General features: G+C 41.5%; 2 protein-coding genes across 3 annotated transcripts; one reads left to right on the forward strand and one right to left on the reverse strand.

Annotated features, from left to right (window-relative positions):
- Positions 1-12579: 12579 nt before the first annotated feature.
- Positions 12580-14845, reverse strand: LOC103419421 (large ribosomal subunit protein bL17c-like). The gene is made up of 2 exons (XM_008357527.4): positions 14576-14845; positions 12580-13135 (listed from the first exon to the last, which is right to left on the reverse strand). Exons 1-2 carry the CDS (start codon positions 14823-14825, stop codon positions 12726-12728), a joined length of 660 nt encoding a protein of 219 aa, XP_008355749.3. The 5' UTR covers positions 14826-14845; the 3' UTR covers positions 12580-12725.
- Positions 14846-14921: 76 nt separating this feature from the next.
- On the forward strand, positions 14922-18520 carry LOC103433799 (probable serine/threonine-protein kinase PBL8). 2 transcript variants are annotated; one of them, XM_070820745.1, is made up of 6 exons: positions 15220-15469; positions 15563-15812; positions 15949-16428; positions 16525-16661; positions 16747-16870; positions 17945-18520. In XM_070820745.1, the coding sequence occupies exons 2-6, from the start codon at positions 15761-15763 to the stop codon at positions 18409-18411; spliced, it is 1260 nt and encodes a 419-aa protein (XP_070676846.1). In that variant the 5' UTR covers positions 15220-15469; positions 15563-15760; the 3' UTR covers positions 18412-18520. The 2 variants fall into 2 exon arrangements, with proteins under 2 accessions (XP_070676845.1, XP_070676846.1); XM_070820744.1 differs by having other exon boundaries at positions 14922-15812.
- The last annotated feature ends 785 nt before the right edge of the window (positions 18521-19305 follow it).

Raw genomic sequence — 19305 nt, forward strand, 5'->3', positions numbered from 1 at the left:
TGAAGAATTTGTAATTACTTGGTCAAAGTAGCAGGAGTGAATTTAGTTTATATAAACCAGGGATTCATTCTGGTTTCATGGTTGCGTCTAAAATTTGATATCAGACTATCTACGTATCCTTAACGGAATCAAACCAGTGTAGTTCATGAAATATTTGATTTGGATTTGTAGACTTGTGTTCAGACTTGGCAAAATGAGAAGCCAATTGGATTTATTTAAAACCTATATATGACCTTCGGTAATCACCTAATAGGCTTTGTGAAATACGACTTTGATTGGTCTTTTCCTTAAGTAGCTCAGGACTTGAACACATAAAGTTGGACTTCAAGTCCCACGTGAGATGCACAGTTCAGTCTTTTCCATAAGTAGCTCAGGACTTTGAAGACATAAAGTGGGACTCCAAATCGCACGTGAGATGCACAGTTCAAAAACCCAATCAAAAATATTCCCTGCTCTAGTATTTGTTTCTCTAAATAGCGATGTCGATATACTCGAGCTCCCCGTTGATTTCGCAATGTTTTTTTTTTGAAATTCCTTTTGAGTTTGTTAGCCGTTGAATTCCAAATAAAGATGGGTAAGATTGATGGAGTTCAAACTCTTTTGAATTGCTCCAAATTATCCTCTTTTCCTCCTAAACCGTTGCTTATGCTCCTTTTGTGGATCGAAAATTTCAAAACGAAAAGGAGAAGAAGATAACCAGCAAGTGACCCCATTTTCATTTTCTGTGTGTCTGGATTTGACTCGGACTGGGTTGAAGCTCTTAACTGCAACTGATTGGTTTAATTATTTCGTGCAGGTGTCACTGGCAACAACATCTCTTCAATTTGGTTGTTGCTGTGTCCTTTAGGTAATAAGCTTCATTGGGTTGTAAAAACCCTTTTTTTGTGTACTGGTAGATGATAAACCCAATTTGATGTTGGTAGTTTTCGTAGTCTAAATTTATTTAACTTTTCGTTTATCATGAGTAGCTTTCAGTACCAGTTTGACTTGATTTTTGACATGGTTGTTGGACAAACTATTTTGCAGCATTGAGTTCGTTGAAAACAAGCGTTGATTCGTGACTCCAAAGGTGAGAATTGCACTCATTGTGTCTGCCATATTTTGAATGAGTCTTGATGTATTAGTGTCTGATTATCACTTTTTGACATCACCGTTTTCTCCTTAGAGAGTCATGTGACTTGGTTTGGTCAGTAGGCATTAGACGCTTTTTTTTTTCCATCTATGTGTTTCCTTCTATGCTTAATCAGAAAAGAAATAGGCATTATGCCTTTTCCATTTGAATGTCATGTGAGTGGCTTTATGATATCCATGTTTATGGTAATTTGATCATGCTCGCTATTCTTTCTCATCAGCATTAGTCATTCATAACATTTTGTCCTTTCATTTTGGAATCCATCAACCTAACTTGGAATTTTTGAGCTTTTGCAGATATATAACATCAAGGCACTTTGATGCTATTCTTTTATATTCTTGTCCCATGCCTTACCTTTCTTTTTTGGTAAAGTCTCATGCTTTGACTTTGGTCCATCTTTGAAACACTATGCAAACATCATCCCAATATATTTTGCTGGAACTTTACGAATATAAAGGGAGACATCATCATTTTCAATTTCTCCTTTTTTTCTTGGACTCTTATCCCAAGTGGGTTTTCATGGAATTTTATGCAATGGCATCCTCTGTGTCTTGTACCCGTGAGTAGCAAAGAAAACGCGAAAGATTTACAAACAATTTCTTTGCTCTCGAGTTGCATGTTGGTATATGTTGCTCTCTTGTTGTTTTTCTTCACAGAGACCAAGCATAAGTCGGTCAAGGGGAACAAAAGTTGCATTTTGGCTTCTTTTGATCCATAAATGCACCTATTTTCTCATTGGACTACAAAGAATGACTTTGCATATAAAACTAGGCTTCCTATGTCTGCTTCCTTAGCTTGATTTTTGACAAATGGCATTTAGAATGATCCTTTGTTGTTTTCAAGTCTCTTTAACTTTACCTAACATGATAACCACATTATGGCATTCATGTTATCTAGAAGACTTTTCTTCCTTCTCCTCCTCTGGAGTAATTTTTAAAGTCTAGAATGCCAACAACGTGTTGATTGGAACTTCATGGGGGTGGTTTAGACCATCCCGAAGAAATTCATGGGATTGACGGCAGCGGCGGGAAGCAGAACTTGTGTGTTTTTGTTCTTTTTAGATTTAGGCAGAAAGATAACATGTGGCTGCTACCATTTTTGGACTGCTTTGTGTTGTTGTTGCAGGTATAGAGGAACACAGGGCTACCATTTAAGAAACCCTCATTGCATAGAAACCTTTTCTGGTGGCTGGTTGGCAATTTTATTGTATAAACTGAAGGTTACAGGTTCTAGGTAGTTGATTATGCCCTTTTTTTTTACCCCACTTTTGTCTGCAACACAACATTAAACAAGAGAAATAAATAATTTAACAGGACTTGTTTCATACCTGGTGATGAATGTTCTTCTTTGGATCTTGACTCGAAAGCACAAATGGTTGAACTCCTTGTTCTCTTTTGTGGCAGCACTTCGTTGCTTTTGGTATTTTCTCTCAAAGTTTCTCTTATTTTCTGCAGAGTATCTTCTCTCTTTTTCTATGTCTACCCTTCTTACTGCAACTGATGCCTATTTATAGACATATTATAAGGGCTCTAGAGCTTTATGTGGGGGGAGATAGAGGCCATGTCTTCATCCACTTTCTCTTAACCTCTTTTACTGACTCCACGTTCTTTTGTTGCAGAAAATGGGGAGCCCCTGTTTTGCACGCTACTTCCCCTTTTGTAGGAAGGAATTCATATCTTATTTATTATTATTATTATTATTTTTTAATTTATTTATGGATGTTTGATTTGTATGTAAAGCCTATTCTCATCTTTTGGGCTGAATTACTTTTTTATTTTGCTTTGTAGTTTCACCCAATTTGTACGGGCTCTTTTTTTTTTTTTTATATGTTATATATTTTTGTTGTTCAACACTTGGATCAGTCAACAATTTGTTTTCTGCAACTTGTTTTGCTTTAAAGTTGAGAACTGTGAAAACCCGTACTGCATCTTATTTGATCCTTTTAAGGGAGAAGTTCTACCGCTCTCGGTGGGTGACGTCCAAGTACCCGAAGAACACTGTATATATGACAAGTATGGTATGGGATTTGATGATTTAACCAGCACCCATAAAGTGATTCGTGTTTCTGCAGATATCTAAAAGAATATGGTAGCCCTAGTTCTTGTCTTGGGCACAAACTCGTGGCGGAAGATACACTCGGTTCCTCCTCATCATATAAGCTCATCAACAAGCTTATTATCTGCAAACGGAGACATGCATTGGTTGATTCATTTGGCCGCCGACCAATTCTCAAGTAAAAGAGAAAGCTGTATAGTTTCTTTCGACTTCAAGACAGTTGAGATATGCGCCTATTTATTCTGAATTCACGCGTCCACTCTTTTCTTTTATTTGCACCAATATCTCTATGAAAGGAAAGAATGGACGCGTGAATACACCATAAATCTTTTGGTTCATGATCATACGCTCAAGAACCATCCGCGGATTGCTAGTTGTGGTCAGTGGGAGCATGGCATTTTTTCTTGGATTCTCATAACAATGCATTATTTTTTGATGTAAGGTGTCTGTTCCCTAAAACATGTGACATATCCAATGTTATTTCCTAGAGACCCATCCCTCAAACACTATGGCAAAGTGATTGACCAAGAACAAGTGTCTTCCGGTATTGATTTGGAATCCAGCGAGTTCGAATGGACTTTCAAGAAAAATGTTGTCCAATCAGAAGAACATCACTGGAAGCGTAAAGTTTTTCAACAAATTGTGGAAATATTCTTGAAGCAGAAGGAAGGAGTAGGAAGAATTTCTTTTATCTTGAGAAGGTGCACGAGGCTAAGGCTTCAATGTTCCGCGAGAGGAAGTTTCTTTTTTTGTTGTGGCATTTGACTGATTGTACTTTCTTATTTTTTTTCACTGAAAATTGTCATTCGGAACGATTCCCTATACAAATTTTCTTTTGTGCTTTTAATAAATTTAGAGTGCCAATAACAACTGTATTTTTTTTTTGTTTGAATCCAGAACAAAATCGCGCTAAAGCTAGGGCGTCACCCGTAAGTGGCGCGCTGTGTGGCCTGAGCACAGTGATAAGTGAGCAAGGGTCGCTGTATCTCCATCGGCACCCGGATGCAGTGTTAAATGAGCAAGGGGGCCATAGAAACTTCTTTTCGAACGACTCCACTCAAAGTTGTTTGGGAGCATATGCTCCTATCAACTTTACCCGGGACACACAAAAGAAGTACTTTGATCCTATTAGACGGGGGAGGGTGAAGAAGCTAGGACAGAAGGGTAGAGTTCAAGAGAGCAAAATGCGTTTAGGAACGTGGAATATAGGAACCTTAACGGGAAAATCTATGGAAGTAGTGGAAGTTATGGTGAGGAGAAGGATAAATATTATGTGCCTACAAGAAACTAAGTGGGTTGGTAGTAAGGCAAAGGATCTAGAAAACTCAGGGTTTAAACTTTGGTATTCGGGCACAAATAGAACGAGAAACGGTGTTGGCATCATCGTGGACAAGACCTTGGTACAAGATGTTGTAGATGTCAAGAGGGTAGGAGATAGAATCATGGCAATCAAGATTGTAATAGGACAAGAACTTATCAATGTGATTAGTGCGTACGCACCTCAAGTAGGGTTGGATACGAGTTCGAAGGAGAAATTTTGGGAAGATCTTGGAGACTTGGTGCAAGGAATTGCTCAGACGGAGAAGTTATTTATAGGAGGAGATTTAAATGGACACGTAGGCAGGGAGACAGGCAACTATGGAGGTTTTCATGGTGGCCATGGTTTTGGGGAGAGAAACGAGGATGGGGAAGCTATCTTGGATTTTGCAATGGCATATGATCTCTTCTTAGCCAACACCTTCTTTAAGAAGAGAGAAGAACATGTGATCACCTACAAGAGTGGGTCGTCAAAAACACAAATAGATTTTCTTCTAATGAGGAAAGGGGATCGTATAACTTGTAAGGATTGCAAAGTTATACCAGGAGAGAGCGTGGCTAATCAACATCGCTTGTTGGTGATGGATGTACATATCAAAAGAGTAAGACAAAAGAACAAGACTTGGAAGTGCCCAAGGACTAGATGGTGGAATCTAAAAGAAGTGCCCAAGGACTAGATGGTGGAATCTAAAAGAAGAAAAACAAGCCATTTTCAAAGAGAAGGTAATCACCCAATGTGTGTGGGATAGAGAGGGGGAAGCTATCCAAATGTGGGATTCCATGGCTAGTTGTATCCGAAAAGTAGCAAAAGAGGTATTAGGAGAGTCCAAGGGCTTTGCCCCACACCAAAAGGAATCTTGGTGGTGGAATGAGGAGGTACAAACAAATGTGAAGGCTAAGAAGGAATGTTGTAAAGCCTTATACAAGGAAAGGACTGATGAAAATGGTGAAAGGTATAGAAAAGCGAAGCAAGAGGCGAAGAAAGCTGTCAGAGAAGCTAAGTTAGCGGCTTACGACGATATGTATAAACGACTAGATACCAAAGAAGGAGAGTTGGATATCTATAAACTATCTAGAGCAAGGGAAAAGAAGACAAGGGACCTAAACCAAGTGATGTGCATCAAGGATGAGGATGGAAAGGTTCTTGCTACAGAGAACGCGGTTAAAGACAGATGGAGAGGTTATTTTCATAATCTTTTCAATGAAGGACATGAAATGAGTGCTTCTTTAGGGGAGTTGAGTAACTCAGAAGAGTGTAGAAACTACTCTTTTTATCGTCGAATCCGGAAGGAAGAAGTGGTTGTAGCTTTGAAGAAGATGAAGCATAAAAAAACAATAGGCCCAGACGATATACCAATCGAAGTGTGGAAACTTTTGGGAGAGACAGGTATAACATGGCTCACTGACCTTTTCAATAGGATTTTGAAAACGAAGAAGATGCTAAATGAGTGGCGAATGAGCACTTTGGTGCCTATCTACAAGAATAAGGGCGACGTACAAAATTGCATGAACTATAGGGGTATTAAGCTAATGAGTCATACAATGAAGCTCTGGGAAAGAGTCATTGAGCATAGATTGAGGCAAGAGACACGGGTTTCGGACAACCAATTCGGGTTCATGCCAGGGCGCTCAACCATGGAGGCAATCTATCTCTTACGAAGATTGATGGAAAGATATAGAGATGGGAAAAAGGAATTACACATGGTCTTTATAGATTTGGAAAAAGCGTATGATAGGGTCCCAAGAGACATTCTTTGGAGGATTTTAGAGAAGAAAGGAGTACGAGTAGCATATATCCAAGCTATAAAGGATATGTATGAAGGAGCAAAGACTGCCGTAAGAACTCATGAAGGACAAACCGAAAGCTTTCCCATAACTGTAGGATTACATCAAGGCTCATCCTTAAGTCCTTACCTTTTTGCGTTGGTAATGGATGAGTTAACACGACATATTCAAGATGATATTCCTTGGTGTATGCTTTTCGCAGACGATATAGTGTTGATAGATGAAACTCAGGAAGGGGTAAATGCAAAGCTTAACCTTTGGAGAGAAGTGTTGGAATCTAAAGGTCTTCGCCTAAGCCGATCAAAGACAGAATATATGGAGTGCAAGTTCAGTGCAAATGGAGGCCAAAACGAGTTAGGGGTGAGGATCGGAGATCAAGAAATACCAAAGAGCGGCCGTTTTCGTTACCTAGGATCTATCTTGCAAAAGAACGGAGAATTAGATGGAGATCTCAACCATAGAATACAAGCTGGATGGATGAAGTGGAAGAGTACATCCGGCGTGTTGTGTGACCGCCATATGCCACTGAAGCTCAAGGGAAAATTTTATAGGACGGCAATAAGGCCGGCGATGCTGTATGGCACAGAATGTTGGGCGGTGAAACATCAACACGTACACAAAATGGGTGTAGCGGAGATGAGGATGCTTCGTTGGATGTGTGGGCACACGAGAAAGGATAAGATTAGGAATGAGGATATCCGGGGTAAAGTAGGAGTAGCCGAAATTGAAGGAAAGATGAGAGAAAATTGGTTACGGTGGTTTGGACATGTGCAAAGAAGGCCTACTGACGTTCCGATTAGAAGATGCAACTATGGGACAGAGGTTCAGGGCCGAAGGGGTAGAGGAAGACCTAGGAAAACTTTGGAAGAGACTCTAAGAAAAGACTTAGAGTACTTGGATCTAACGAAGGACATGACACAGGATCGAGCACAATGGCGTTCTAAGATTCATATAGCCGATCCCACTCAGTGACTTGGATTTCCCAAGTCTCCAACCGAGAAGTTTTCCTCACTCGGGAAATTAAGGGAACACTACCCCAACCTACATGCTCCACTCAGAAAGCTTCAACATACAAGCTTTAACAAAAGAAAATTCAAAGAACTTAGCGAAGAAGGCTTTGGTGTATTTAACACAATACGTTGAAATGAAGGAAAGCTTATTTATTGATATCCCCGATAAGCTACAAATATGTACATATACATGAGTCAAAATAAGCACACAAGAGGGAGCCTTCACAAAGGTTGCTTAGGAGAAGTCTCAGCAGTCGGTAGAGCCCCAGAAAGAGAAGGCACCGGAGGGGGATCATTTGGAGCCTCAGTACTGGACAGAACCCTAGAAGGATGAGGCATCAGAGGTTGATCATTTGGAGCTTCATTACGCGGTACAGCCCCAGAAGACGAAGGCAATAAATGCCTTTGGAACAAACCCACAAATCTCTGATGATCAAGTAAAACCTGACCATCAGTTTCCTTCATCTGGTCAAGCTTCCTCTTCATGTTTGTAGCATAGTCATGTGCGAGCCGGTGCAACTGTTTATTCTCATGCTTGAGCCCTCTAATCTCCTGTTTGAGACTCATCACTTCAGCCGCCAATGATTCAACTTGGCGGGTTCGAGCAAATAGGCGTTGGGCCATATTAGACACAGAACCTGCACACTGAACACTGAGAGCCAGCGAATCCTTAACAGCTAACTCATCAGACCGTTTGGAAAGTAGTCTGTTATCTTTGGGAGTGAGAAGGTTCCTGGCCACCACCGCAGCGGTCATATCATTCTTCATCACGGAATCCCCAACGGTAAGAGGACCAGTAGGGGAGACGAAGGATGGGCGCCATATGTTGTCTAGAGAAGGCGGGGCTGCCTCTTCAACAAGGTTCAAGTCAAAACGACGGTCGGAGGGGCCAGACATTGTCAAAGGTGTTGAAGAGAGAAGAGGTCGGACAAATCAAGATCTTAGAAATGCAAGAATGAAGCTTCTACTGGTGGAGATTCAAGTGTGCTTTGGAACTTAATGCCAGCCCCTATAAAAATCTGCACTCGACGAAGCTTCAGAAATCGAAGAGGCGCCTGCTCATAAATCAAAGAGGCGTTTGCTTTCTCAAAAGCTGGGCTGCTTAGAGATCACGAGGGTTGATCTCAGAAATCGAAGAGGCGTTTGCTTTCTCAAAAGTTGGGATGCTCAAAGACCACGAATGCCGATCTCAAAAATCGAAGAGACGCTCGCTTTCTCAAAAGCTGGGCTCCCCAGAGACCACGAGGGCCGATCTCAGAAATCGAAGAGGCACCTACTTTTCCAGCCTTTTCCAGCCTTGTCAGCACCTGTCACACGCACACTCAGTTTTGCGGAAATTATGGGCATTCTGTCAAAGACTTCTGGGGAAGTAGAAAACACATGAATCTTACTGTTCAATCACCCACTTCCCACACGCAACAATAGCTCATGGGTACCACAGATAACTTTGCCAAAGTTCTTTGCCAAAGTTGAGCACGTGAAGCTTGCAGCTCCCACTACATCGCTCTGACCAAGAAGGGTAAAAGAATAGCAAAGAAACAGCACTACCAAAGTTTAGACCCATAAATTTTGAAGGTCTAGCTACCATATTATTACCCACAAGGGTAAAGGAACAGTACCACTGCTGGATAATTGGAAAGTCCCTGTGTGTCAACCTCTGTGCTTCGTGGCAAGGTAGACTAGCAAACATGCCCAACCTTTACTCACATTCGAGAAAACACTCCCAATAAGATTGCTTGCTCCAAAATCGAAGAGGCACCGTCCTCCGAATCTCGAGAGCCAGACTCCCAACATGACTACTTTCTTAAAAATCGAAGAGAGGGTAAAGGAACAGTACCATTGCTGGATAATTGGAAAGTCCCTGTGTGTCAACCTTTGTGCTTCGTGGCAAGGTAGACTAGCAAACATGCCCAACCTTTACTCACATTCGAGAAAACACTCCCAACAAGATTGCTTGCTCCAAAATCGAAGAGGCACCGCCCTCCGAATCTCGAGAGCCAGACTCCCAACATGATTACTTTCTCAAAAATCGAAGAGACACTGCTCCCCGAATCTCGAGAGCCAGACCCCCAGCATGATTTCTTTCTCAAAAATCGATGAGGCATCGTTCTCCGAATCAATCGAAGAGGCGCTCGCTTTCTCAAAAGCTGGGCTGCTCAGAGACCACGAAGGCCGATCTCAGAAATCGAAGAGGCACCTACTTTTCTAGCCTTGTCAGCACCTGTCACACGCACACTCAGCTTTGCAGAAATTATGGGCATTCTGTCGAAGACTTCTGGTGAAGTAGAAAGCACATGAATCTTACTGTTCAATCACCCACTTCCCACACGCAACAATAGCTCATGAGTACCACAAATAACTTTGCCAAAGTTCTCTGCCAAAGTTGAGCACGTGAAGCTTGCATCTCCCACTACATCGCTCTGACCAAGAAAGGTAAAAGAATAGCAAAGAAACAGCACTAACAAAAGTTTAGACACATAAATTTTGAAGGTCTAGCTACCATATTATTACCCACAACTGTAAAGGAACAGTACCACTGCTGGATAATTGGAAAGTCCCTGTGTGTCAACCTCTGTGCTTCGTGGCAAGGTAGACTAGCAAACATGCCCAACCTTTACTCACATTCGAGAAAACACTCCCAATAAGATTGCTTGCTCCAAAATCGAAGAGGCACCGTCCTCCGAATCTCGAGAGCCAGACTCCCAACATGACTACTTTCTCAAAATCGAAGAGAGGGTAAAGGAACAGTACCATTGCTGGATAATTGGAAAGTCCCTGTGTGTCAACCTTTGTGCTTCGTGGCAAGGTAGACTAGCAAACATGCCCAACCTTTACTCACATTCGAGACAACACTCCCAACAAGATTGCTTGCTCCAAAATCGAAGAGGCACCGCCCTCCGAATCTCGAGAGCCAGACTCCCAACATGATTACTTCCTCAAAAATCGAAGAGACACTGCTCTCCGAATCTCGAGAGTCATACCCCCAGCATGATTGCTTTCTCAAAAATCGAAGAGGCATCGTTCTCCGAATCTCGAGAGCCAGATACCACAGACCACTTTTTCAAAGTGCTCTGACAGAGTTAAAACATGTGAAACTGGCAGCTCCTACTACCGTGCTATGACCAAGCAGGGTAAAGGAATAGCATTACTACTTGTTGTTAGGGAGACTCCTATATATGTTGACCTCCATCCCCAACGGACAGGCAGACCTGCAAAAATGCTCAACCCTTCATCATATCTGAGAGGGCACTCCCAACGAAGCCTTTCGAAATATTCAGCTTTCTTCCCCCCCGATAATACCTCTGCAAACAAGCTATACTAGAGCAAGAATATCTCATATCATCAGGGTTAAAAGCAAGAGTATCCCATATCATGCTTTTTCCCTGTCTTTTCTTTTGGCCTTGTTTTTACCTGCAAGACAAGGAGAAAGAGAGCAATCAGTCAGCACTTGGAATCAAGCTTCCAGCCAGGAACTGACTGCCTGGAACCCCTTACCTGATTACTTACCTGGCATTGCTCTCGAGTACTCATCTTCAACATCTTATGTTTCCAAGGAAGATTCCGCATCTGCTTGAGGAACATATAGGGCAAGTGCGAAGGATACAAGGAAGCATGTGGAGACAAGCGTAACAGCACACGTGCCGATACATTCATTACTCTGTCAAAAGCAAAAGTATCCCATATCAGCAGGGTGGAACGTACTCTAGATTTGATGGACTTGTTTTGACCCTCAAATTCTTCAGTCGGCCTTATACTCTGGAGGAAACCAGAAAACCCTCCAGCTCAGTTCAAGAATAAGCCTGTGGAAAGTTACTTCTTCAAAAGCAAAAGTATCTCATATCATCTCTTCTCATTTTTCTTCTCTTTATCCTTCATGCTGCTGCAAGATGGGGAGAAGGTGAACAATCAGTCGGAGCTCTGATTGCTTACCTTGTCTGTCACCTCTTTCAGCAGACCCCCTAGCTCGGCGACTTGGGGGACTCCTACTACATGGTTTGTATCGCGCTTGACCAAGCCTGAAACTACAAGTAAGCTTCAAGTGAAATTGATACATTACCTTGTGTATCTCCACCAGTTAAAGATACCACCCCTGGATGGAGGAAGAGTACTTCCAGAGAAGATGCCACATCTACCTATGAGACAGATAAGGCAAGTCAAGACGACACCACACTCCGATACTTAGAAGTTTTGTGATTACGAGATCATTCTCCCACAATATTTCCTATTGTCATTTGTACTAAATCATTCACTTGTACTCACTAAATGAGAGCTTGAACCTATGTACTTGTGTAAACCCTTCACAATTAATGAGAACTCTTCTATTCCGTGGACGTAGCCAATCTGGGTGAACCACGTACATCTTGTGTTTGCTTTCCTATCTCTATCCATTTATATACTTATCCACACTAATGACCGGAGCAATCTAGCGAAGATCACAAAAAGCGATCGTTTTCGCTACCTAGGATCTATCTTGCAAGAGAACGGAGAATTAGATGGAGATCTCAACCATAGAATACGAGCTGGATGGAAAGAGTGCATCCGGCGTGTTGTGTGACCGTTGTAGGCCACTGATGCTCAAGGGAAAATTTTATAGGACGGCAATAAGGCTAGCGATGTTGTATGACACAAAATGTTGGGTGGTGAAGCATCAACACGTACACAAAATGGGTGTAACGGAGATGAGGATGTTTCGTGGGATGTGTGGGCACACGAGAAAGGATAAGATTGGGAATGAGGATATCCGAGGTAAAGTAGGAGTAGCCGAAATTGTAGGAAATATGAGAGAAAATCGGCTCCGGTGATTTTGAACATGTGCAAAGAAGGCCGACTGACGCTCCGGTTCGAAGATGTGACTACGGGACAGAGGTTCAGGGCCGAAGGGGTAGAGGAAGACCTAGGACAACTTTGAAAGAGACTCTAAGAAAAGACTTAGAGTACTTGGATTTAACGGAGGACATGACACAAAACCGAGCGCAATGGCGTTCTAGGATTCATATAGCCGACCCCACTTAGTGGGAAAAGGCTTTGTTGTTGTTGTTGTTGTTGTATGCTGTATTGCTATATATTTATATTGTTTTTCTTTGAATTTTGCTTCAAACAAAGTAATGGAGACAAAATGTAAACAAATAAAAGGACCCAAAAAATACACACAGCAGGGTAAAGATCAAAGGAAGTCAGCATGAGGAAAAATAAACACCCGAAAAACATATCAGAATGCGCCAACGACCTGTAAATACGAATTAACTGACCCATCGATGAACAAGTCTACGGATATAAATATAGGCAAAACGTGAGAACAAGCTTCAACATAGGCTGGAAATGCTCGTCTCCATAAGAATTAATGCCATTAGATGAGAACCAATGTAAACATTAGATTGACGAGTACTCGGACCGACACGAGTTCAAAATTGACATGAATCTGAGACCTATACAAGTTCAATGTATGCCATGGGTGCATTGTCCCCTCGCCTAGGCAGAGTTCTGATGATTCTTGTATAGCCACCATTCCGCTCCCCATATCTGTCGGGTACCTCAGCAAACAAAGCATGGACGATCTGTTTCTCATAGATATATCCCAGCGCCTGTCTCCTCTTATGGAGAGATCCATCCTTGGCCAGTGTGATCATCTTGTCCACGTACTTCCTCATGGCACTTGCCCTTGCTCGAGTTGTTTTGATGCGTCCGTGTTTAAGGAGCTGAGTAGTGAGGCCTCGAAGAAGGGCTTTCCTCTGGTCTGGAGGCCTGTTGAGCTTAGGAACTTTCCTGCCATGTCTCATGGCAGAAACACGACCACCATTGTCAATGATGGTGAAGTTGTGTTCAAAACTTGTGGACTCTGTGAGAAGACAGAAAAAAGCATGAAGGTCCTGCCAACACAGACACCAAATGACAGAAAACATATCTAAACAGAAACGTGACAGTAAACAATCTGATGAAAGTAAGACAAACAAAATCCACAATGCAGTGCAGTATGGATTTCACGTTTCAGAAGTCCCAAAACCATGTAAACAGAAACGTGACAGTGAATAATCTCTGGATGAAAGTCAGATAAACAAAATCCACATTGCAATGCAGTACGGATTTCCCATTTCGGAAGTCCCAAAACCATCTGAACATATCTTAACAGAAACATGGCAGTAAATAACCTCTGGATGAAAGTCAGATAAACCAAATCCACAATGCAATACAGAATGGATTTCCCATTTCAGAAGTCCCAAAACCATCTGAACTACATCGTTGAGATAGAAACTGAACACCCTAGTTGAAAATTTAACACTAGAAGTCACTTAGGGCCGGTTTGATAACCATTTCGTTTTTTGGTTTATGATTTTCAGTTTTGTGCTGTAGATAGGGAGAAAATATGGGAGAAAGGAGGACTGAAGGCTGGTGAAGGAACAAATGTGTATGGAACGACACAAAAATTGAAGACTGGGAACAGATTTTTTTAACTGTTTTTCCTTTCAAGTTTTTGGTTTTCCTCCTCACTCCCGCCACCTCCCTTCATCCTTCCCAATTCCTCATTTCTCTCATACACTTTCCCTTAATCTCTAGCAAAATAACATTATGTTTGGATGAGGAAATTTATGATTCCTAAGGGATTTTAAAATAATAGAAATTGGAATGACGGGATTTTATTCTCTAGAATTTGTGATTTTTTTGTTTGGTTAACCTAAAAGAACAACGGAATTTAATACGAAATTTGTTATTTTTAAACTCTCAATCATAGAAATTAAGAAATGACATATATTTATACGGAATTAAAACTTGGGAATTGGAGGTCCCAAATTTCAAGTTTTTTTTATCCACGCAGAAATTCTAAATTTCTATGTTTATTAATCAAAACAAGAGAATTGATACGTGTCAATTTATAAATTCTGATTTTACCCAAATTCCAAGTTTTTTTCCTCATCCGAACATAGTGTAAACGTAAACGAAAAACAAAAAACGAAATAGCTGTCAAACGTGGCCTTAAAAAGTAAAGAATGTGTTGCTACAGATGCAATTGAAGTTCCGTGAAGAGAATGTAAACTGAACATGTACAAAGATACAAGACTCAAGTCAAATAATGCACAAAGATACCAAATTTAACTGCAATAATCCACAAACACACCAAATTGAACAGAACCAAAGTACAAAAGATACCAAATTGAGCTGAAATAATACACAAAGATACATAATTGCACTCGAAAATACGAACCCAGTTGCCGCCATTGATAATTACAGGAGAAAATTCAGCAACAAAAGGAAACGGTAGTGACAGAGAAGAGAGTGGTACCCGAGAGGCCGAGGGAGAGGAGCGGGTTAAGGGGAGAGAGACCCGAGAAAGACCCGAATTGGAAATCGGGTTTCCGGAGACCGACGCTGAGGCGGAGGCTCCGATGCCCGCACGGTGCCGAGGAAGAAGAAGCGGTGGGAATGGTGCACCTCTCCGGCAGGGATGGAAGCGCCGCCTTCAGAGACGCCATGCTCCATCTGCTGCATTCTGCTGCTCCGGTAGCCGTTGCCAATGCCATTGTCACCGCCATTTCAAAACCATACAACAAAATCTCTGGCTCTGCTCTTCCTATTTTGTTCCTCCTTATCTACGAGGCTACGAGCCGTGGGTTCTGGGTTAGTGGGTTGGGCTTGGGTTTTACTATGGGCCCAAAATTCAGTCCTTAAATTTGGGCCTCTTTCAACTTTTGCCCCAACTAGGCCCAATTGGCAACAACACGAAATCTATCTGTATATTTAAAAAAAAAATCATAATTGGAGAGAAAGAAGCCGGATCTCTTCCAAATCACCAAATTAAATGATTCTCACGTTCTAAATTTTATCCAACGATTAAAAATTATCACAATTTTTAAGAGATCAAAATAGATGGATCGTTAGATGAAATTTAGAAAGTTCTGATCATTTGATCTGGTGAAGATATCTGAAGATGATCTCTTTCCGAGGAAGAAAGAAATAAAAACCAACAGTGGTCCCACAAACTGTAAACAACAGCGAGGAGAGAGAGAGAGGGAGGGAGAGAGAGAGAGAGAGGAGATCCACAGCCACAGGTCCATCACCATCAAAGCTCCTCCCATCACAGAGTTTAAGGAGAAACCCAGATTTTAAAGTTTGAACCTTCAACTACCACTGCGACTTGGAGAACAAACCCAGATTTTCTTTCCCCCTTTTTGACCCTGTAATTTTCTAATTGAAGCCTCATCATTTGCTTTTTGTCAGTTAAAAAGTAGTGATTACTGACTAATTAAGTGTTTAAGCACAGTAGAGAGAGAGAGAGAGCGGCGTGAAAAAGGTGAGAGGAGGAGGAGAAAAGCGAAAGCCACCGAAGAATGAGACTCTGCACCACCAGCAGAGTCGGAGCAGCACAACAAAAGCAACAACTTCATAATACTCAGCAGCTTCTGCTTTTACTTACTGCTTCTGCTGGAAGTCCTTTTTCTGCTACTTGTAACTGTCAAATTAAGTCAAGATGGGGAACTGCGGGACGAGGGAGGAATCAGCTGTGGTGACCAATGCTCAAGGTTGGTGCTTTGCGAGCTCCAGATGCTTCAAAAGTTCAGATCTTTCTGCTTAAATCTTCGGATTTTATGATTTTTCAGCTTTTGGCTTATGGCTTGGCTTTTTTTATTTTTATTTTTATTTTTTATTATTGAGCAGTTCAGCAGCTGAGCACGCTGGCGTCTTCCGTGAAGAACGGCGGCGGTGAGAGGAAGCAGAATCACAGCCGTTCGATTTCAGATCTGAGCGATCCTTCGACGCCACGGAACTTCGAGGACGCGCGGAAGAATGCGGTGCTGTACACGCACGTCATCGCCTTCACGCTCTTCGAGCTCGAGACCATCACCAAGAGCTTCCGCTCCGACTACATTTTGGGGGAAGGCGGCTTCGGGACGGTGTACAAGGGCTACATTGACGAGAACGTTCGGGTCGGGTTGAAATCTCTGCCAGTGGCCGTCAAGGTCCTCAACAAGGAGGGCCATCAGGGCCACCGCGAGTGGCTGACGGAGGTCAACTTCCTCGGTCAGCTCCGCCACCCCAATCTCGTGAAATTGATTGGGTACTGCTGCGAGGACGACCACAGATTGCTGGTTTACGAGTTCATGTTCCGAGGGAGCTTGGAGAATCATCTTTTCCGGAGTAATTAAGCTCTTAATCTTTCGATTTTTCGGGTTTTTGTTTGGTGTATTGTGGTGATTTGGTGTTGCTAATTAGGGTTTTTGTGAACATTTTTAGAGGCAACTGTTCCGTTATCGTGGGGGACGAGGATGATGATTGCTCTGGGAGCTGCCAAGGGGCTTGCTTTTCTTCACAATGCCGAAAGGCCTGTGATTTATCGAGATTTCAAGACTTCGAATATCTTGTTGGACTCTGTAAGTTGTGTTTCTGTGCACAAATTAATTATTGAATGATTGCATGCAAGCTCGAATTAGTCTCTCTGGTTGCATGTGTATGCAGGATTATGCTGCTAAGCTTTCGGATTTCGGGCTTGCTAAAGCTGGACCTCAAGGGGATGAAACCCATGTATCGACTCGCGTTATGGGTACCTATGGATATGCAGCCCCGGAGTATGTAATGACTGGTATGGTGTGTTCTTACATGTTCAAAATGCTTGATTTAGCTGATGTAGTTGTTGGAACATGATGAATTCAATTAGTTGAGTGGGAAAGAGTCTAGATTTTTCTCTGGTAAAGATGAACAACATTTAGTTATAGTAACCCGAAAATCTGATTGATTCCAACATAAAAACTGCGAACTGGGTGCTTTGGGAGGGTTGGGATGATCGATATTACCAGCATTAGTACCATTTGAGTTATACTCTTGCTATGTAAGTGGTTGTCTTTCGACTTTCGTTCTTTCACTAGAATCAGATTTTATTTTCATTGGTAGAGGGGTAAGGATGCACCTGGTTAGGTATTGCCAAATCAGGCTTTTTGGAGGGGAGGTATAGAGACTGAGTAGCTCTTTGAACATGAGCGATTGTGCTTGATTGACATAGAGTTTCAACATTGCTTCAGAGAATAAACCCTGATTTTACGTAGTACTGGATGCTTGGCTTCACTGCACTTTCTGTTGAGATCTTTCCATAAAAGTTTGGCTTCTATAGCAACTGAAAATTGATTTCATACCTTCTCGGCAGCTCTAATGCATTTTCTGGCCAGATCTTTTCATAAATGCTTAGAGCTGGACTTGAATTAAGGGATTCTTGGCAGCTTCAATGCACTTTCGCTTCAAAATTTTTGTAACTGTTACTGATTGCATTAGAGTATGAGAGGTTGAGATATTGTCACTTTTCATTTAGATAGGTATCCCAAACCTTTAGGTACACATACGAATCAGTAGTCAATTCTTAGCGGGTAGATCTAAGATTAGAGCTCTCGCAGTAAGTAACCAATTCATATGCACTTTGTTATTGAAGTGATGAAGGACTTGTAGGTTTGACTCAAGAGTGTTGCTATGTCCATGTACCCTGTTTTTTCTTCTCTGTAACTTGCTGAATAAGTCTCATGGTCCCTTTTCCATTTCAAAATTGTGTATATGACCAGATGAAGAAATGCCGACATTAGCTGTCAATGTGTTTAATTTTCTTGTTCACGTAATGTAAGAGTATTAATTGCATGTTTTGTTCTGAATCAATTCCATGTGAAATGATCAGGCCACCTGACTGCCAGGAGTGATGTATACAGCTTTGGAGTTGTTCTCCTTGAGCTTTTGACAGGAAGGAGATCTGTTGACAAGACGAGACCAAGCAGGGAACAGAACTTGGTAGATTGGGCGCGGCCAAAACTGAACGACAAAAGAAAGTTGCTACAAATAATCGACCCTAGGTTGGAGAATCAGTACTCAGTCAGGGCAGCACAGAAAGCCTGCAGCTTGGCATACTACTGTCTCAGCCAAAACCCCAAAGCAAGGCCCTTAATGAGTGATGTAGTTGAAACTTTGGAACCTCTACAAAGTTGCAACGAACCAAGTGACTCAGCGGGAGGACCATTTGCCATGACCAGAATCCCTGAGCACAGAATGCGTCACAGGTTTTCTAACAATGTAGGTCCTGGTGTTGTTTGTCGATCTCCCAACCCAAATTTATCGCCAGGAGGTCCTGCAGCTTGCAGAGTTAGATGAGAGTGTCATCTATTTTATATACTTGTTTGTACCTTGTATGCATCATCCCCCAACCTTTTTTGCAATGACAGAATTTGCTTGTTATATATAGTATCGCCGTCTTCCTTTACCTTCGGTAATCGTTTCTGTTCGACGCCTGCATTTATGTTGCAGATCTGCTTTTTAAGTAGAGTGAGGCCATTGAATTTTTTTGTTTTTGTTTTGTTTTTGAGAAACGATAATGTTAGTAGGTTAAATTGGTATTTGTTGAGTGAGGCCATTAATCACTTTGACTCAGCAGAATTACCTAAATCTGTCTACAGTCAGAGGCATGTCTTGCATTTGAACTTAATCTAAGGATTGAAGGGAACCTTAATCCCTACAAGGAGGTGGTGTAAATGTGTCATTACGTTCAAAGGGCCATAGGTGAATATTTCTTGGTGCATAAGCCAAATGATGAACAATTTTAGGAAATTAACCCTAAATCAAGTGTTATTTTTGGCCTTTAATATTAGGAATTTTTCTGATTGTAAGCCAAGGGGAGAATCGAATCTTGTGGATGACAAATTCAATGTCAAATTAGGTTGCTCATTATATGGTTTAACCGAACTCTCTCCTCTCTCTAGTGTAAAATATATTGTTGTACTAAAAAAAAAAAAAAAATGGAGAGGGAATATTTTATGAGTATTAGGTACACAACTTACGTGGTTTTAGAAACAACGGCAAAAATTAGTTGAATGGATGCATCTTCAAACAATAAAATAACATTGAAAACTAACAAATATATATGGTTAAAAAAATTAGGACTACTTCATAGTCTAGACTACCGAAGACAATCCATCATATTATCAAATATGACTACCTTGTATGTAACCATGTTATCTTTTATATTGATCTTCCATCTGATTTTCCAAT

Source organism: Malus domestica, chromosome 04 (assembly GCF_042453785.1).
Source record: "Malus domestica chromosome 04, GDT2T_hap1".
NCBI lineage: Eukaryota > Viridiplantae > Streptophyta > Magnoliopsida > Rosales > Rosaceae > Malus > Malus domestica.